Source organism: Apaloderma vittatum, unplaced genomic scaffold (assembly GCF_000703405.1).
Source record: "Apaloderma vittatum isolate BGI_N311 unplaced genomic scaffold, ASM70340v1 scaffold44889, whole genome shotgun sequence".
Classification (NCBI taxonomy): domain Eukaryota; kingdom Metazoa; phylum Chordata; class Aves; order Trogoniformes; family Trogonidae; genus Apaloderma; species Apaloderma vittatum.
The window spans coordinates 4,542-26,602 of NW_009734360.1; the positions used below are offsets into that span (position 1 = coordinate 4,542).

A 22,061-nucleotide genomic window follows, 5' to 3' on the forward strand; every position below is an offset into this window, starting at 1 on the left:
ACATTCATGTTAGGAAGGCATGAAGCAGAAGAACGAATAAACAGAAAAAAGAGAACAATGTGATCTGTTAATTTAGTAAGAGAGCACTTGGGAGCAGAAGGAGCAAAAATAATTAATATCTGAATTTTTATTTTTTGTTGCAATTAGCGCATTTTTGCCATGGTAAGAAAAGGTGAATTAAGCTTTGAGCTCCACATAGATTGAAGAAGCGCTGGGCTCCTTCCCATCAAAGTGTCAGAGCACAAGTATTTGTGGGATGCATTTGAATGCAAAGCACAGCCTGAAAACACACATCAACAACTTATACTTCCCCTTTTCAAATACTGTTATCTCAAGCTCAGTTGCTTTGTTCAAAACATGTATGTGTGCATATATATGCATGTAATGTACCACAGAAAAGCATCTGCCAGAGGCGAACAACTCTGATCCTAAAGACAAAGAGGGTCCAGGGAGACCGGCAGTGTATGATATATCATTATTTTTTTAGCTTCCCAACTACTTCTCAGGATGATAAAAAAATTCTTCCTTTTCTCACATTTAAGTGGAACATTCGTACCCCCCTCTGCATGTACATATATGTTCAGCCTGCTTTCCCTCCATTCATTCTTTATCAACTTACTGGATGGAGTTCTCAATGCGTGTGATGGTGAGGAAAGCTGCTAGGTTTGCCGTGTAGGAGGAGATGACAATCAAAGCAAAAAGCCACCAAGCTCCCATCATCAGTCGGGTTGCCAGAGTTGTGTATGGAACCTCCCCTCCTGTGGGGAAGAAGGAGAAGCAAGAGTTTTCATTCAGCAGAAGGAAACCCAGGTCCTCATTGCTCATCTACTGCTCAGGAGAACTAGGTCCCAAGGCCAACAGGGTAAAGCAGTTTATTAAAACAAGGTGCTTGAGTAAACTGAGCAGGACTCGGAGCCATACTTTCTATGCAATTAAAAGTACTGAAGGAAGCCCACACTGTTAGCCATCATTACTGTATTTAATCTCTTTTGCTATTGTGCCTTCAATTGCAGTTCATCTGCCAGTCCTATCCACTAATGGAAATAGACTTCAAAATCTCAGACCAAAACCAGTGAAAACAAATCCTCAGAATGTTCTTTCCTTAGAAATCTTATCTACAAAATCTTAATTAAGTTTTTCTTGCATTCTTGAGAACTTAAAGTTTAAAAAACTCATAAAACACAATTACTTTTCACAGTTCTGTAGGCAGGCAGAATGCATTCTGCATTCTCAGATGCTTGTAAGAACCTTATGTATGTATATAAATTGCTGCAAGCGAATCTGGACATGAAAAAAAAAAAATCACATACATTGAAGAAGAACCCCAAATTGGTTTGTATTCCTGTAAGTTGCTTTCCTTCAAAACCCAAATGTCTTGTTCAATCAAAACATCGTCATCAATTAAACCTACTAGGATGAGTTGCACACCACTGCCTGTGTGACCAGAGCCCAGTTTAGCAAGCCATGAGAAGTGTTACTTTTTATTCAAATAGTTGCCCTCCAAACACAGCACTTTGGAGTCTCTGAAAGAGCTCTTTCAGTCATAAACATATGAATCACAGATTTTTAAAAGAAGGGAAATTCATTGTTTGAAAATACCCATTTTGTCTGCAGCATAAGTTTTGTTACAGCTACAGGTGACTACAGAGGAAGGGTGAATGAAGCAAACACCCATAATCAGCTTTTTAAGATGTTCACTCTTTTCCCTGATACTCAGCAATTTGAAAATTGTCATTATTTTTGAGGTAACTTTCTTAGAAGCAAAATCTTATAATGGTACAATACCTGGGATTTGCAAAAGCAGTTTGTTAAGGATTCATTAATCTGCATGTATTTTGTGCTGGATCTTCACTTACATAAAAACTCCTTCACGTTTACCCAGCAAGTAGGTTTAAAGTGAATACAAATTACAACTATTTCTATTCCAAGTACAAATAATTTTCAGTTATGTACAAAAATTAGATATTTAATCCATGCTTGAATATGAAAGATCACCTTACTGCTTTGTTCAAAGTATGTCCTTCCTGTACAGAGCACTGAGAACTCTGCATCACCGTACAATAAACAAATTTGAAGCCCTTTTCCTAACTCAGTAACGTGGAGTACTATATGTGAAATGATAACCAACTCCATTTATAGTTTTTGATATATAAGTACTGGAATTCTTTGTCTTTTAAAAATTCCAGTATTGAAAGACAAAATCTGCACAGTCAGAAATAAATTTCCTTTTATTTCCAAGATGCCATGTAATTATCTGAAATAAGAACCCACTGATCAGATTGGCAGATACTATTTCAACATAAGGACTTTCGAAGATGAACATTAATTCAACATCTGAAGATTTAGTTTTCTCTCTGACATAAATTTTAAATAATTTTTAATAGAATATTTCTTTACAACAGTTTTTGCAATGTCTTCGTAATACTTAATTTAATAATTATTTTTAATATAAGGAAAAGAGCAGCCAGCTATATCAATTTATTGGAAAAGGCTGTTTGTCCTTTTAACTTTTAAGTGACATCCCCTGCAGACAATCTTCATATTGAGTTTAAATGGCCAGAATGATAGAAGTCAATGACATCCTTGCATTTATACTTTTCAGCTTAATGAGTTAAACTTTTAAGTTCTCACACTTTTTTATTGAAATGAAATGTCAGAAAAGAAACGACCACTGAAAGTCTGACCACTGAAGTCTGGGTTTCAAGTGAGGATGCTGTGCAACAAGTGACCATGAAAGCCATCGTAGACCCCTCAGCCACAGCATTTCCTTACTGCTCATGCAGTGTATTTTTCCCACATATTGGTAAAGTTGTCCCTACTGTTCACATGCTGTCTTCTCTTTTGTAACACCCATGTTAGCAACAGACCTTAAAAAACTGTGATTGCTGATCACCCCAAGTGCTCTTATTTCACCCCAGTGTTTCTGAAGGCTTCTTCCCAATTCACAGCTTGTGTATCAGCAGCCAATAAATAAAGCTTAAGGGCAAAGCCTGCATCAAAGTACATATACAATAAACACATATCAAAATAACCCATCACTCCTGCCTCTACTCTAAAATCTTTGCGCTGATACTTCTTAAACCATCATTTCTAAAGCAGGACGGACACTGCAACTGCATAGGCACCTGATTTTTAAGCAGTATAGGCAGGGTACTCCTCCTCTCCCAGTGAAAGAAAGAAACAAACAAAAATCAAAGGAGATCTTTCACTGCCATAGTATCATTTCTTTGGCATCTACTAGGAGACTTAATGCGATACAGTCTTGTTCTATTGAACTGTTAGTTAAAACACTTCCTGCACCCATGACAGCTCACCTTAACTCCCTTCCTCGATTTTGTTCCTGAGGATAAAACTTCCCCGAGTTTTCTTTCAGTCCAAATTTACATGTGCAGAAGAAGTAATAAGTTACTCAGGAGAGCAACAATCAGTGGTTTTCCACTAACATGACTATGAAAAAGAGCTGCAGACCTCACGGTCACTGTTGTTGATTAAATTAGTATGCAGAAAGGCTGTGCACATAAACCTCCCTGGGCTCTGCTTTCCAAGATCCACTATGAGCTTCAGGTGCATGAATGTCTTTATGGATGACAGCCTGTTCTGGTAACAAGAAGCTATGCAGAGGACACGCAGTGCAAAGGAGGAAGGAGCCAGGAATATGTCCCTCGTATCATACCAGCACAGCTTAGTAACTCCTAGTGGCAATGGGGACACCTAATGCCATGTAAACACATGTTGGTGAACAGAGTAAAATTTGTCCTATCACACCTCATTCCTATATCAAAATTCATTAATGGGATTTAATATGCTGGTTGTGGTTACACTAAAACCACTACCATTGTAGCATGCTGAGTGACACTCAAAACTGCTGAGCTCTGCTCATGAAATAAATGCAAATCAAAGAAGACACTCAGCTGTCCTGTCATCTTGAGAGATAGACCACAAATGAGTACGAAAGCTGTATAATTTCGTATTATTCTTTAGACTTGGCCTTTATAATAAACTGGCAGAGGGTGGCATGAAATGCCACTACCTGTAGCTCGCCTATTTTGTGGCTAAAGCTCCTAGAATATACAGCTGATGCTTATGATGTGTATTAAAAATCATTGTAAAAATCTAATCTGCCTTTATAATGTTCATATTGCATGTTCAGGAAGGAAAAGATATTTTCCAGAGTAAACTGAAACGAGCAAAAATCAATCTTATTGGGAGTTTTCCAAAAGAGCTGAATTACCATAGAAGTGACAGTGAAAGAAATTACTTCTAGTCCTCCCGCTCTCATCTAATGCAGCTCTCCTTCATCAATCCTAGACCAGTTTAAAGCTGGCCTGCTTCAGATGACAGGCTTAGCCTGCAACTTTATCTTATGAATTTTTGTTTATTTTCATTTCTTCCCAAGTGCTTAAAGCTAAGTAGCAGAAGGTATGAAAAATAATGCATTGCCTTGACAACGCAAACAATATAAGGCATAATTATGACAGACCTAAATATCAGGAAAAATCCACCTTAGGATATAAAATGTGAAGCTATGCAATTCCCATAGAGATTTCTATTATTTTTTAAGCTATTGTCCCTTATTAGCAGTAAGTTTAAGGGTTTCTTCAAGTCAAAAATCGCAAGAGAGGATTACAGGCAAGAAGAAGAAATGATATAATGAGAGAAATAGGAATCTTGTTCTAAGGGATTTGTCAGTTGTTTGCACAAAGAAAAACTCTGTTCATCTTTGTAGTCCAGAACTATGAAACTGTTTCAGATAGAAATGGAAAAAAATATTTTCCTTTTTTTTTTTTTTGGACAAAAAGAAATGGTGAAACATTTGTTGGAAAAGTTTTAACCATAGATGGCATTACTGAGATCGAGCCTGGAGGTAGCCACTTTGCTGAAAAGTGATGTAATTTCTGTTACTAGTCATCCGGGCAGTAGATGTGCAAGACAAAGTCTCTCTGATTTAGTACCAATTTAACAAATTCACTGGGAATGCACAATATTTTTAAATAAAAATAATTTTCTAACAGTTCAGAAATAATTTTTGTATTATTTCTACAGCAAAGAACATGCCAGCATAGAGCCTCCAATGTCAAGAAAATTCAGAATTGATTACTGAGAACAATAATGTCTTTGAAGATTAATTATTGAAATGTATGTTATAAACAACTACACACAAGGGGAAAAGCAACAAGTCACCGTTTTTCTATGTCCTGAATTTGATAACTCTACTAAATTATGCTTCTGAGGGGAGTTGAGAGCTTGACTGGGAGTGTGCTGCAGCTACTCCATACGTGAAAGGAGCGGTTTGAATAAGAAGGCTTTACCCTTCTCTTACAGGAAAGGACACTGCAAGAATCACAGTTTGCAATTTCATTTTGGCATAACCACAGCTGCCAGGAAAATCCCAAAGAAGGTTCTTTTTGTAGACAAAACTCAGTTTGTCACAGAGGCTTACTATCAAGGCTTCTCTATCATTCTCAATTTAAGAATGTATAGCAGTTGTGAAAAACTTTGTCAAATTTCAGAAATTTAATCTGTGATAAACTCTGCTACAGGTCTACAGTGATATGAATTTCTGTGTAAGACGTTTTAGCCAGATTTTTTTTCAGACAATTTTGAGAACCATGAAAAAACTGTTAATTGTCACTGATTTGTTGAGGAACTCTAATTGAGAGCAAGGATCTTGATTGTGCTTGGAAAAGGAAGGTGAAAAAATAATAGAGTGGGTTATCTGGGGACAGATTTTGGTCTTGCCTTTTCTTGCAAAAATTCTGTCCACATTCAGTGAATTATTTGCCTTCAATAAAAAACACAAAGGACTGGGAGTTGGCTGCAGCTTAGCCTTTAGCTCGTTAGAACAGTCACATCAATTATGCTGTGCATCTGCAATTTCCATTTGCACAAATATAAAGTGTAGAGTTCTGTTGCTAACAGTTTAGATCAATGTATATCTTATGTTTTCTTTGTGAAAGGGACATTAATAGAGAGTGGGTGTAGGGGAGTAGTTTGGATTAACCAAGAGGCAAAGGCATTTTATATTTCAGCTATTTCTGCCACGAGGAACAAAATCTAAAGTTCAACTGAGCTCTGTTATCTTTACAAAACTCTGCAAAGCAGAGCTCTTCAAAGGCAGAATCTTTCAGGGCATTAGCTATTGCTATTTTTCTGTTAAGAATTTTCTCGATAATATAAACTCTCTCCTGTTTTCAACTGGAAATGTTCAATTCAGTATAGGACAAAAAAAATACTTTACAGTCAATGAAGCCTGTACCTATTTCCACCACCTGTGAAATAAATGCAGCTTGGAAATTGCTGGAAAAATCTCTCATCATGAATTTTTCTTCCTTTCTTTTTATTTTTCAGCCACACTTCGTCCTTGAACTGTGCAGGGTGCATTCATTTCCATAACGTATAAGCTGGCATGTCATAACCTGAGCACTACATTGTGCGCTGAAGTTAACACCCATTGACTACAGCAGGCATGGCATGTATTCTTCAACGGAGGACTACAACCCCTTGAATTGGTAATGACTTCCAAATAAGCTTGTACATCAGCAGCTGAAGTCCCTAGCCCTGCAAATATTGGCAGATTGCAGGGGATCGGGAGTAGGCAAGAAACTGAGCATGAGGCAGGGCTGGCAGCCAGATTCTACAAGGTCTGGACAAGTTCAAGAGCCAGCTATTGCTTTTATTCACCACACCACCTGTTTCTCTCCTAGCATTTTGTTGTTCCTAAAATGTAGTGACTTCTTTTTTTTTTAATTTATATATGACAGAAAACATCCAGTTATTTTGATTCACACACAAAACATTTCTTCAGGTCTTACTTCCTAAAGAGAGAGGACTGTATCTAGATATTATTACTATCACCACTATTAATACAACATTCTAAATATATTATGTAGTAAGTTACAGGAATTGGGTTTTTTGGTTCACTGGAAGTAGCAGGATTGGAAGGGAACCAAATTTTTTGACTAAAGTGATTATAAAAGCTTCTATGAAATCCAAAAGATCAAATAACATTTTTTTTTTAAAATAATAATATAAGTCATGTGTAGTGGAGGTTTTCATTGTCAAGATATTCTCACATTATTTGTCTAAAAATAAACACAGAGTGAATGACAAACAAAACACACTTCAGAAGAGATATTTGAAACATTTAAAAAAATGGAAATATTTAGAAACGTTCCTATTTTCATCTATTTACCATAAAAATAATTGAGTGCAGCCATTGTAAATTTATGGGTATTTTGTTATTCATTAATCTTAAAAATTGAAATATTAGATAACTTTTTGATGTCTATCTTCTTGGCATACAGCTCATAAAGGAGACATTTTCATATGCCTACTCCAACAGCATCAGAGTTCTTCCAAGTTTACAGTTATTCTTTTTGCTGAACACAAGTTCTTTATATGTAGAACACTGCGCTTAAGGGAAAAAACAAACATGTCCTATTTCTGTCTATACTGAAAAATCTCTTTGCATATCCTCTGTTATCAGCTTCAAGCAGTATTCTCTTTCTTCAGGTACTGTTCAGTGTCTGGTTTGGGTGTGGCTCCAAGCAATACATAAAAAGCATTTTTCTGTATGCCACTGGTGTACTTACCATAGACATGCTTTGTTTTCCTTTTCCTCATTATTTCTACAGCCTTCTTCCTCCTTCTCTGGATGATTTTAAGGAGAAGGACTGTTGCTGTACTCTTCAGGAAATACTAATGTTTTGTATAAATATGTATCTTTGATACCAGACCACTTTTTAATGGTGCTATCTTTTGAAACTGTAAGTATTTGTCTATAATTATGAAATCTTTCAAGTTGTTACATCCAGATATTAAGATGAAAGAAACACTTGGAATTAAAGGTTCAGTTTGGTCTTTTGGTTTCACATTAGATTTTTCTGGTCATCTTTCTAAACCAGCTCAATGCTCCAGGACTCAGATCAATAAAGAGTGGTCCTGGAGGCTCCTCAGCAAGCTCTTTTAAAATATTTGAGTGAAATTCCTTCAGATTTGCTGATTTGAAAATGTAGCTGCCTTTTAACATGCTCTTGAGTTGATCTTGACATAGAAAGTATTTAATTTGCTTTTTCACAAACACAGAAGAAAAATATTTGTTGCCTTTATGGCACAACCATTTTGAACATTACCACTTTCACCTGATGAACCATTATCAGTATAGTTTCTTCAGCTCCTAATAAAATTTTCAAAGCCCTCCTTCCTGTTGTTCTCTGCTCTGGCTCAACTCTGTGTACACCTGCTCCCCATGTCATTTTTTCTGGAGTTTGTAGCTTCTAGCTCTTTGGTGCAATCAATGTTCCTTTTCCTTCCCATCTGCTCTATACGTGCATTCAAGATGCTTCAGTATGGGCAGCCTGAGACTTGAAATATACATCATTCAGACCGAATGCCCCTATTATATCTCACATTTTCCCTTATGCGTTACAGATAAGCGCAAGAGGAGCCAATCATCCTCTACTCCAGTTGGATTTAGTGGTCTATAGCAGACATGAACTCCCATCTCATTTTGAGTTCCAGCCATTAGCACACGGTCCCACAAGAAATCAGGATTAATCCTTTCCAAGTTCGCAATGCCTCTGAAATACCTAACACCATTTTCACACAGTGACACTCTTCTCCTTTTGCTCACTTTGTCCATCTGTTTTTAGGCACTTCATACTGTCACATGTTCCTACTAGATTTCAGTAACACCATGAAGACCAAATCTGTATTCATGAGTAATTTCAACTGATCTTATTTATTAGTCAGATTTCTCACACTGGTCTACAGGCAATTAAAGAATGTGTTCGTGTTGTCATTCGGTGTCCTGATTAATTTCTTTTCCCCTTAATGTCTTAGATCTGAAACAAACAATCACTTACTCTCTCCCATTTGTTGTTGTTACCATAATGATCCCCCGACTAACCTCATTACACTTGCTCCCTAGAAAACTGTTTCATTTCAGCTGGGTGGGAAGCACTGCCCTCTTTGCCCTCTCAGAGGGGAAGTAATGATCCACCAAAGAAAGCTCTCCTCATTTATTTCTCCCCTTTATGTGACAGAGTATATCTGAGATGATGCTTTTTCTCTTTCAGGCTTATTTAAATCACCCCTAGTCATCTGAAATCTGTAAAGTAGCTTTAGAAGCTGCATCTTATACGTGCTTATAGATCCTTATCAACAACTCTGGAGGCCAACTAACCTGAGGGTATATGCACAACCTTGGGGAGGCAGACGTAGGCTCTCTCCAACCTCCTACCAAGGAAGCCAGGCATGAGCCAGCTCCAGTCTGAAAGAGAGATTACCATGCTACCTTGTCACTTCTGCTTACTGCTGGCCAGTAATCACCTCCAAGTTATATTTCATATCTTGTAGACTCCCTCTGAAAATCCTCCATTTGCTACTGCTGTGCATCTGTCTAGATGTGCCTTTGGCATTTAACTCACATACTAAGGCTCATTGCTCAGCTCTGCTTCCTCGTTAATAGAAAGAGATTACCCATGCTGAGATTTTAAATGCTGGGGCTAGTCAAGGACCAGTGGCACTGCCACTAAGTCCTCATCAAGCTGCATCCCAGCATAGTTATCTCATAAATCTGGTCAGAGGGCCTTGACATATAACCTGATGGGCAAATAGAAATATCCAAAAGATGGCCCAAACAACTACTCACAAACTGTTCTGCTTGAAACACAGCATCCTCATGTGCTTTGAAACTCTCCTCTCTGAAGCTAGAAAATGCTCTAGCACCAAGGAAAGGGCTGGTACTACCCAGTCCAAGGCATTTCAGCCTAATACAGTGTTGACTCACCATGAGGTTAGCAACCTACAGAGCATTTATAAGCTTGAGTCTTTGCTAATTCTATTGTCAAATTACTTTTCTCTGTGGCTTCAAGCACTAAGCCTGCCCAGCTTGCCATCTCTGTTGCAATGGCTTCGTTCTAGTGACAGAGGGACAATCATTCCGCCACTAGAGTCCCTTGTAAAACTCTGCCAAGATACAGCAGGAACTGTCACAGACATCCTTGATTAAAAATTCGTTTGAAAATTAATCTATCTGCAAAAGTCTGTCAGACACAGCTACTCACTACATGCTTCCAATCACTCGTTTATGCAGAGTCCCCCTTTTCTGCCTGGGTCTAATTTATACACAACAGTAGTTAGAGGCTCTGTAAGGCTGAAAGATAATTTTGACAACAGCTCTACTAAGGGCAAATTAAGGAAGGCAGCCAGATACAACATCTCTTTAGGTAAATGGCTTTAACTCTGTCTTAATCCTCAGGTACTGAATACAGGCTTTCTACAATGTTTACCATTTCCATTTTGAGAACAAATTGGCCAGAATCTCTTTTAAATCACTCCTAACATGTGACTAGACTGCGCAGGATTCAACCTCAGGACAATCTATACAGAACTGTGCTCTGTCTGCTAGGACTTTTAAAAACTGCTGTTATTTTATAGCTGTAAAACCATTCCATAAACCAAACTTCTCATTCTTCCTAAACATAATGATCAGGTTTACAGAGAAGAAAGCAGAGGATGAAAAGAAAGAAAATTTGTTTCATGGGAGAAACAATAGTAAGTCAAAACCAAAATCTAATGGAGTTTGTTTAAGGCTGTACTAAACAAAAATTCGATCCCCTGATTAAAAATCAGAATACTACAATGTTGAACATTTTTACTTACTTTTTCCACTCAGGAATTCTTAGAGAAAGACCAAACATCTAACTATATGCTGAAAGTTAAGACAAAAAATGCATTCCAGAAGAAAGGGGTCTAATGTGATAATGCAAAGTCTAACTTCTTTTCAGCGGAGCCGAGATTCCAATTTTCTGCATCACTAGCAATGATAATGTTACACAAACAGTGTTCAATCATTAAATTAATTCCCATTAAATCAATGTCCTTAAAGGCCAAACAGTCCTTTAATAATTACCTGATTAAAATGATGTTAGCATAACATATTAGTTGTAGTATATTTATAATTCCCTTCCCAACAATAAATCATTTCTTTCCACCCATCTTGCTGAAATGGTGACAATGAGACAAAAGTTGGAAAGGGAAGCACATCACATCACCACATAGCAAATGGCTGTGGTCTACCTTCTCCTGGTATCAGTGGTACCTCAACAACGTACCTTCATCAGATTTGCATTTCTATTATGTAGTATTTACAGTATAAATCTTCAAGAGCTATAGGAATTAATTCCTGGCTGTTAAGCCTAGACCTACAAAATAAATGACTTTTACAGCATTGCGATGTGCGCTTTTAAGATCAAACCTGAGTGCATGCCTGTATAAAGGCACTATTTGCAGCCACTGTAAATGCATCAAAGTGATATATGCTTGCTATTATTTTGGAGAATATTGGCACCCGATCCTGACAAATAACCTTGCACCCTGGCAACCTTCTGATTAGGTTTCAGGAGATGCTGAGACCAAATCTCCCTGGAGTCAATTGCTCTAAAGCCTCAAACAATCAACCACAATTATCATCAATGGTACAAATTCATAAATGGCTAAGAAGTTAACTGTTACACACAGTTTGCATAGAGGTGGCCTTTCCATAGGCTACTGGCAGCATTATATGTGCTACCTTCCGGGAAGGCAAAAAGAACTGTGCACAACAGACTGAAAACAGGCCATCTGTACATACAATTAACATTAGACTGAACAATGTCATTAACGAGGTATTAAAATTCTGCTTTAGCTAAGAGCCTGTCAGGGAGGACATTATGAACACGAGGGAGAAAGAGTCCCCTTTGGCTGAAACTGAGCAACTATGAACCAAGCAAAATAAAAGACAATTCAGTGAGACCATAAGGACAAGCAACAATTAGAGTAAAGGCTCGGTGTCTTTTGACACGTGCTTTTCCCCATCATCTTTTTTTTTTTTTAACCTCTACACAGCATTGTGACTCCAGATTTTGGGGGTGAAGGAAATTTTTTAAAAAACTCATGTTGAAAGAGAGTTTTTTGCTTGAAATGTCAAAGTATTATGAACTGCTTTATAAATCTGTTCTTACAAGATTTCCAAGCATCCTTCATGACCGAATGGCACTTGACTGCTTCAGAGGCAAGTGAATCACAGATATCTCAGATACATTCGTTCAGTTTTCATGTCATTAATTCTAGTTATCCTTTAATTTTCAGAGTGCTTCTCTGCAATGAACTCTTAGCCTTACAGAATTCAGTCATCACTAATGCAGGAGTTCTAATTATAATCCTAAATAACACATTTTAAAATTTAGACTGAAACTCCACTTCAGGTACATCTTGTAATGCTGTTATCAAAATGATCTCAGATGACCTCAAGTACTACTATGACAGTTCATAGTGAACAGGAAAGAAGAAAACCCTCATCCTTTTAACTTACACTGAGAATAATGCTATAATTCATTTATTGACGAAAATCACTCATACAGATGCCGCTGTTTGAAAGTTGAATAATCTCATTTTTACTGCAAATCAGCTATCACTCTGCTTAAGATCAAAACTCAGATTTGTTAGAAGTGAAAAGCAACTTGAAAGATGACTTTACTGGATAGCAAGGATTTTCCTCTTTGGGGATAGATATAGAAATGAAAGAAGCTATTGTAAGAATAGAATACATGCTTATACCTAAAAATGTTCTATTAGCAAGTATATCCAGGCATGAACAACTAACACTCCCACTCAACAGATTTATTATCACCGTTCCTTAACAGCCTGTTGGCAGACCTTCTATCTTTCCCCTTCACTGTTACAGTGCGAGGGAAGCAAACTCTTGTCAAAATCAACATGTGCTCCTTCATCTCAGGTTTTGTGTGGTAGATGAGGTATCACACATCTCACTAGCCCAACACCATCTCACTAACTTTAAAAGCACTGAAAGGTAAACCCCTACTTTATGCTCTCTCCCTTCCTGTACAGAGCATGGAAGAATAAAAATTAAGCAGCAGGAGATTCCTACACCAGGATGCTCTTGTAATGAAGGCAATCCCCTTAATTTGCATGCTGGGAAGCTGACTAAATCAAAAATACAAATAAAAACCCAACAGCTCTCATTTTCCCATATTTGCTGGGAGTTGAATTTCATCTAAGCAATCAGGGAAAGCAATGGGTTGGTTAACTTAATGAAAATACTAATTTTGCATCATTATTTGCTTCCTTTCAATATTAATTGTGGCCTACTCCTTTTGTACACATTTTAATATTACAAGAGGTCTGAGGAAAAAAAAACTAAACAGCTGAAGACAGGAGACCTTCCTGTCAGCAGCTTCAAAACCTCTTTGCTACTCCTGCTTTTACAGTTTGCAAGCACCTTCCCACCAGTTGGTGTTACAAAGAAGAGCCCCATGAGTGGATGCAGCTATGGCACAGCTGTTGCAGAGGAGGGACTCCCCACAGGCCAGAAAAGCAGTGGAAAACTCTCATGAATCGCCCTCTTAACGCATGTTCATCTGGTGCCTTGGATATCCTCAGCTGAAAAAGGCTGATCAGGTTGTAGATGAAATTGCTGTCATCCAAGCAGAGGGGGAGTGTTTCTAATTATGCTAAAACTCATTTCTCACTTCCTCCCTACCTTAATCAGCCAAAATTGCCAACTTCAGTGTAAGCTTCTCTGCAGGACAGGTAAGGCTTGCCTCTTCATCCTCTAAACAACTTTTCCAGATAAAAATGTGGGTAACAGTCCTCCTCTGTGCAAAAAACATCGAGTTCCTGGATAAATTCTTCTTCCTTGTTTCCTCAAATAAGTATGTATTACACACAGCTGACCTCTGAAAAGTCAAAACTGATTACTTAATCAGAATCTAACCTATCCATTCTTTACTAAAATATAGCATAAAGTCAGATTAGAAATCATAACAATTAATGAAAGTGTTCTGAGTGAAATATTCACCTTAGGACGCTTTTGAAAGAACATGGAAAGATACATAGATGCCACAGACATCTAATTCTACTTTCTCTTTTGCCTCATTTGGTCTTTATCAGCATTTATACTATAGACAGACAGACATTATCTTCTCCCAGTCAATTAATCAGGTGTGGAGCTAGTCCTAGGGGAACAAAGGTGGTTTGGGGTTTTCACACCACCATTCATTCTCCACCTCCTCAGAGAAGATGCACCAGAGACAACATCTCTAAATATACTGCCTCATGTACCCAGAGCTACTATTCAAGCAAGCAGGTGCACACAAGATATAGAAATCCATTATTTTAGGTGCCTCAGAAAACTGCCTGAGGCTTAACTTCAATTTCAGGGAAAATCCAAGCATATCCCCTGGCAGTTTAACACTAGTGATACCACATTGCTGCAAACAAATGCCCACACTATGGAACAATTTACTTGGAGTATGGTTATTCCTCAGAATTACATTTTCAAAAAGAGGCAATCAAATAAATCTTGGAACATGGTATGCACATAAAGCTACATCCAATGTTTGCAAGTGTGTACAGTACACATGACAATAATTGGCAGTATTTGACTTGTAGTTTCCGAACACGTTGGAGACGCAGGACATGTTTGCCAAAATTCAGTTATTTTTTGATGCTGTCAAGAGGGCTGGCCAAACCACTGAGACACATGGAAAAGGAGCGTGGGTACCACAGGGCTGCAGTACCTCTTCCAGAGAGATGACTTTATGAAGGTCAATATACATGCTAACACGTTAGCCTAGATTTAATATAATAAAATGAGAATTTGGAGGTTTCATGTTTACAGGTGGAATATAACGTCACATATATACCTGTTGGTGTATATACTAGAAAATTGTTTGGTATCTGGCTTTCACTTTCCCAGCTTAATGCTGTGCATTTTAGGCTCAGTAAATCTGTTCTGCTTGTTACAGGAATTTGTCAAGACTTGGCATTAGTTTGAAAAGCAATTAAAATTATTAATTAATGAGACTGGCATTTAAGTTTATCTCTCTATCAGAAGATATAAACCATGTTTTTATGAAGAGAGATAGGTAATATCTCCATTTTACAACTGAGAGCTGAAATCCACGATATTAAATGAAGTTTCTATGGTCAGCCAGCAGATCAGATGCAAAGGCCAATTTAGGAACTAGATGTTAGTCCTAAAGCCTTCATCCTGGATATTTTTTGATTTTCTAAACTTAAATAATAATTAGATTTACCCAGTAAATATTGCATGTGAATATATAATTGATTTCTAACACTTTTTTTTTTCAAAATGCTTTTAGAGTTTTCCTCTGAATATTAAATACATAGGGATGGGTGTGCAGTTAATTAAGAGAAAATGTGACTAAGAAAACACGTTGTCATGGCATAATGGTTTCCCGCTGATAGGGATATGCTGAGAGTGAGATAAGCAAGATGGAGTAATTTATTAAGCAACAGCGCACTCCAGGCAGTGCATTTCAGGAGGATTATATCACGCCTTGGGTGGTAATACAAGAAGCAAGACTGAGAATACTGAGTGGCTTTAACCATCCGAGAAGTATTATAATGACTTAGAAGTGCCAGGGCTTGGAGTCTATTTTATTGCTTTTATGAAATGTAATTTAAACAGGGCAAACAGTAAGATTTGCTCATTTACTGGGCATTATGAACATAATTGGCTACTACTGACACCACTGATGACCAATCAAAACCTCCAGGTGTCAGCAGCATTTTAAACTGACCAAACCATAAGGGGATAAAAGAATGGCCCACCAGTGATGCTTTCACATCATTCATTCCATAAATTTGTTAGGTTAAGCAAGAGTATTAAGATCAAATACTCATTCTCTTACGGTCAAACCTTACTAACAAAAATATGACCGTTCATTTTGTTGCAATCACTGATGAGTGATTAAATCTTAAATGATTTAACCATTTTAAAGATATTTCCAGTTCTGGGAAAAAAAAAAAACCAAACAACAAAAAAACCACCCCAAACCAAACAGCTGCCTGGTTCTTTTTCTTACAGACATTTCCAAGTGGAACAGAGTCTTGCATCTTTACTTGAGTAATTTAAAATCTTGCCAGCCCAGTTCTGAAATATCTCCTCTTACAGAAAAATTCAAAGTAAAACAAATAGAGTAGGATAAGAAAGAGACAATGTCTTTGTACTGTCTTTCATATTAAATACAAAACATCATAATTTTCTATATAATTTAATTATTTTGTCCACATTCAGTTGAATGTTGTAAAACCAAGTAAGCTTATCCCTGTATTCTGATGCAAAATTTGAGAGGCTGCTCTCAAAATAAAATCCTCTAGAATATTCCTCTGAAAGTTCTTGGCAGCAATTATGCAACATTTCACTTGTCTCAGAAAATGATCTATTATACAAAATGGGTTGGGAATAACTCTAAATCCTAAACTCCTATTTCTTAAATCATTGGTTTTCTCCAGTAATGGTGAGAGTAGAGTGGTCTCCAGAGTATTTCATAACAAGAGTCCATAAAGTAGTAGGAAGCTAATAGAAAACCTTCAAGAGATTAAACTAGGTTCTCAGCAAGTATAAATAGACATTGTGCCGTTGCAGTGAGCTGATTCAGTTAATCTTGAAGTTTTTTAGTAAAGTTTTTAGTAACCAAATTTTCTCTCTGAGATAGATCTTTGGTCCCTGTTCGTATGGCAGGTTTTCAAGACTGGCATGTTCTAACAAGGGCAAAATTTGAGGGAATACCAACAATACCAGGACTGAAGAGAAAGAAGAATGCCTTTCTATACAAAAGGACAAAGCTGAGGAAAGACTATGTAATATAGTTTTATAATATATCACTCAGAGTGGCTGAGGTAGGAAGGGACCTCTGAAATTCATTTTGTCCAAATACCCCCCAACCCAAGCTGGGCCACCTAGACATTCGCCCAGGACCGTGGCCAAACGGCTTTTGAGTATCTCCAACGACGGAGATTTCACAACCTCCCTGGGCAACCTGTATTGGTGCTCAGCCAGCTGGGTGGCCCCCAGCACCCACTGGTGCATGGGGCTATTCCTCCCCTCAGGAAGGACTTTGCAATTCTCTTTGTTGAGCTTTGCTGAATACATAATAATAGAGACCTGGGGAGGAACCAACTCAACGGGGAAAAGGAGGAGGAGCTGCAGGACCAATGTGGTCACCAGTGGTACCCAAGAAGAATGCTACAGCAATGGTGACCACCAGCTGCAGTATGAGGCAGAGAGTAAATACTGTGAGGAGCAGATTGAGAAGCCAAGGAGAAATACGGAGGAGAAAAGAGAAGGCACCCACTGAAAAGGAACCTTTAAGAACACTTTCTGTCCAACTGGCAAGAGGTAATTTTGAAAAGAAGCAAGACACAGAGCTTTTGCCACTTTGTTTTCTAACATGAACAAGTGGAAAAGAACAAATTCAAAAGCCATGACACTAAATCTCAACATAACTGAAATCCTCCACAGTCTGAATCTACAAATTTGCTTTATCTGTAGACATAAATAAACAACTTGGAGATAAGAGATGTTATCTGAACACTCATGCTCAACTGAGCATCTCAGTCAGAAGCACTTGTTTTTAATATAATGCACAGCACTGCATGGCCAAGATCACTGAAAAGTCTCTGCCTTTTTAGTGATCACAGTATATTGCAGAGAGAGTGGGTATATTGAGTAATAAAGCATTTCAATGCACTGGCTATCTTCTTTTTGTTGTTGTTTAAATGAAGGCATTGGGTAGAAAAGTAAAAAAACCCCACTTTGCAGTTTATACACTTTTAATTGAGCCTCCCCAGTTATACTGCAAAAATCACGTGTCTTACGTATACAGAAATAATGTATATAAATACAGACACACTGATCTCTGTAATGAATGAACATAAAATCAAAAGGACAACTGAGAGAAAATATATCTCCATATTATGAGACTTCTAAAACTGAATGTAAACTGGTCACTCCAACGTGGAAAACTTGAAAGCCAAGTTCAAGACCTAAATTTAAATTATATAAGAAACAATGACATTAAGTTTCAGTTCACCTTTAAGGAAACAGTTAAAAATATTTAAGTTTCACAACTAAGTAATCATAGATCTGCCTTGAAAACTATTGAACTGGTCTGTGCTGATTCTAATCTATAGACAATGACACAGTAATTTGCTGTGATGCTTCAAAAATTGCCAAAGGTTAAAACTTATTAATAGAATTTGATTGGAACACCAGAGTCAAGACTAAAACAAAATATGAAGTGAACCAAAGGTGCCTGCTAAAGTCTACAGAGTTTTCAACCATTTCAGAAGAAACAAGCAAAAGACATCCTTTCTGTTTCAATCAAAATAGATTATGAGTTTCCTTAAAGAGAGACTTGCATTTTTGCACCAAAGACCTCCTCTGCATTCAGAGCCACGGCAGGTCTGAAGCCAGCCTGTGTGCTTGCAAATCTTTCCTCTAGCTACAGGAAAGAAAGAACAGATATCGCCAGAATACGCTCCCTAGCCCTGAACAAAGAATCCAGCACTATCAAAGCATTAGCAATCCTTGGTTCATGCTGCTTTGTTTCTGTCAGTGCAGAATATAAAAGCATCTTTGGCTGTAAGTTTCGTAACAGAAATGAGTACCTTGTCATGTTTTAAATCAGCAGCTGAAAGACTTCTTAAGTGAATGTGATAGTATTTGAAACGTCCCATGCTGCCATGCTTACGATATGCCAATCACAATTAATAGCAACAGATTCGCTATTCCAAAACAAATAAAACCTGCGGAGTTTTTCTGCTGAATGAAGGTCTGATAAGTGAAAACACAAGCAAAATTACCACAATAGCCAGTTAGTCTGTCAATGGAAATTACTTTCATTTGTCTGTATTCACAAGGGTTAGTAAACAATAACACTTCAGCTAATACAGTTTTGTTACATTCAAATTGAATGTGAAACACAGGCTGACATTATAAATGGATCTCTTACTCTTCCACACTGGATTTCTGCGTCTTCTGAGTCTTTAAGTTGGTCTGTAAGTTTTATATATTTTGGTATCAAACCTATAAATTCGTGTCATTTTTCCTTTTAGCAAATTAAGGATGGTCCTGCATGTTGTTTGAAGGAGAGATATATCTATAGTTTCCCCTCACTCAGTAGGTAACAAGTGAATATTTTATATTATTCTAGTGAATTTTAAAGAGTTGTGCTGAAAATCCACTTGGCAGGTTTGTAAGATCTCTCTCCCTCTGTAAAGAAATATGTCTCTCCTTCCAAGTTATGTGAATTTATTTTTTGAAGTCCCACAACAGTTTTGATGCTCCCAGCTGTCCTGCCCCACCAGCAGGTTTACCAATACTAACTTGTACCTCGGGATTCTCTTACCATGGGGAGCAGATGCTTTTGTTCCCTTTTTTTTTTTTTTTCAGTAAATGCTGCTTTTTTGTCATATGGGTCTAATTCCTCTCATCTAATTTCTTCCTCATCTTGACACTTAATTCAAAACTTCCCTCTAAGCTCTCCTCATATTTACTGACCGGCCAAAAAAAGCTTTTCTTTGTAAGCTGACTGAGCATCTATTGAAGGGCTCCCTTGCAGGCTACTACTCTGGACCTATTACTTAGGAAACTTTGGGACACTAGGCAACACAGGCTTACTCAGACAGACATAAGGCAGACCAGATAATAATTCACGGGACTGAAGTGTGTGATTAAACTCGCTTTGCCTTTAAACTTTTGCTGGGAAGTCTCCTATAAAACTTTTAGGAACTAATGATGCTGGGAGTACAGCAGGGATGCGAAGGCTAATACCAAGAAATAAACCTATGTAAAATTACTTGCAATCATGCAGTAAAGAAACTAATTCACAAGTTTTAACCTAACGGGCAGATAGATGTAATGAGTCTAGTTCTGTAACGGACCAACTGCTCTCTCACAGTTGGATTCCCTAAACAGTTACACTGGGAATATTTTGGACAGAAAAAAACTTTATAAATCCACCCACATACATACAAAAAACTTTTGTAGCTCTCAGCCAGCTCTGAAGTCTTTGGTCTTCTTTAAAAAAAATCCACAACAAGCATGAAACAATCTCTACAGCTTTTCTCAGCAGGCCATCACTGCTCAATGAAAATAATAATTTTAAAAGTAATATCTCTAGGTTGATGTATTTACAATCTTACCACCTGTGAAAATTCTCAGCTTCAGCTTTTCTTGGATGGTGGTGTTAATTTAACATTTTTCCCTTCTAGGAGTTTCATACTTAATTTTCATGCATACCTTTAGCTTTTATGGATGTTATCTGATTGTTTCTAACAGGGAATAATGTAACTTCTGAATTACATGTTGCCAGTGTTACATAAACACGATGCTTTTGCCTACAGCATTCCATCCAAATTCATGTTAAAGTCCCAAAAAACTATTTGGGAATTTTGAGGCTGCAGTGGCCATGGCTCTTTGTAGAGCAGATGCTCCACGCAACTACAAATAGGTGTTCCTGCAGTGCCAGCAGTAAATTAAGAACAATTACATGCATATGCCAGACGGTACTCGTCCTTTTTTGTTGTCAGGTGTTATTATCTAAATCTTCTTTGTTCTCATATGAAGCTGTGTTTTCTTATTCCACTTTCCATTACGTCCTTAAGCTGTAGACCAGAATTTTAAATAGTATATACCAAGCCAAGATCTGTAGTCCCTGATGTCTTTAGAATGCAAGGTGTGAAGGGCTTGAGAATATAAATGGAATTGGGCAGATGCAGAGGGGATTGAGAAAGCAACTGGGAAGGCCACAGAAGATTTAGTCTAAACATTATATAGGAAAACTGACATAAATCAGAAGAGGGAGGAATGAATGTCAGATATGGTAAGACCATTTAGCACTGGTGACTAGTCTAAACTTAAAAAGTCCAATCTGACTTTACTATCTGACTGCATAAGAACATAGCACTCACATTAATTATGAATAATTCTCCAGCAGATGATGAGAAAAACTTTTTTTTTTCTCCCCCGAGAAAAATCACCTTTCTCTAATCAGACAACTGCAAAACAAAACAAGCTAGTGCTCCATACTTCTCATGGTTCCCACACTGGGTAGCCAAATGTCTTTGAAACCTTATGGCACAAAGCTTTCCAGTGCGCCCAGTCCTGGCAGCTGTGGAAGAGAGGCAGGGAAGGTCTCTATAGTGATGAGGAGGTTACATAAGTTTTCTCTCAGAGGCAGCGTCTCCCTCTGTCTCTTACCTTGTTGCACAAAGGATCCGTACACAAACCACATGGAGTTATAGAGGGTTGTGGAAGTCATGGATCCCATCTGAAGCCGTGGAGGGTTGAGCCAGTTCAAGAGGTAGACCAGCAGCCCTACTAAGAGCACAGTGCCAGCTATGCATGCCCACAGGGAGAGGTCAAATGGTGCCAAGCAGGCAAACATATCCACTGTCTTCTCCGCCTTTCGAAGCAGCACGCCCACCGAGTAGTCCATGTAACGCGTTGTGAAGTCCACCACATTCTCCCTCTCAGGGGTGATGGTTAGGGCAGAGATTCCTATGTCAGCTCTCTGAGGACAGAGTGAGAGAGAACAACATGCATAAGGAAGAGCTACAGAAAAGATCTTTGTTCCTCTGTGATTTGTAACAGCTAAGCTTAGGGACAAGCAGATGCCAAGGCCAAGGTCTTAAGCATCATATGTATGAACACAGAAATGTGACTAAGGCTTGAACAGAGTAGTTGTACCATGTGTCTTACTTTCTATAAGGAAATCTCACTTGGCAGACTTGGGCACATTAGCTCTCCACATTGTTGTTTTCCAACGAACATAGATAATAGCTGGAACAAATCTACTCCTGGTCATTTTTCTCAGCCTGGCTCACTGAAGCCATCAATGTGATTGTGGCAAAAGGCAGACCTCGTGTATAGTATTTTCAATCAGAGGAAATTAGAGCCACATAATATCCAATGTTTTGATAACATGATTATCATGATGAGAGGCCACTGCACTGTAGACACTTGAAAGTCTGAAAAACATCCATTTTGGCTGCAAAGTCTGAAGTAGAGTTATCCCACGCAGTTCCTTTACTGCTAATTCCTCTATATCCTCCCGCTAAGCAATTCCTCTCTATGTCAACCCATCCTGCAGCTACCTTGGACTTGTTTTGTGCCATTTACATTTTTGGTAATTTAAAGAACCCATTTCAGATGAAAAGAGGATGAATAACATTCCTTGATCTAGTCA

The 22,061-nt window shown here is 37.9% G+C and overlaps 1 protein-coding gene across 1 annotated transcript; it reads right to left on the bottom strand.

The window, feature by feature from the left end:
- Nucleotides 1-615: 615 nt before the first annotated feature.
- Nucleotides 616-21,386, bottom strand: LOC104279048 (glutamate receptor ionotropic, delta-2-like; the record flags this gene model as incomplete). Its single annotated transcript, XM_009876212.1, has 2 exons — nucleotides 616-758; nucleotides 21,074-21,386. Coding segments are annotated over 2 exons (456 nt in total), but the record flags the coding sequence as incomplete, so codon positions are not given.
- Between the last annotated feature and the right edge of the window lie 675 nt (nucleotides 21,387-22,061).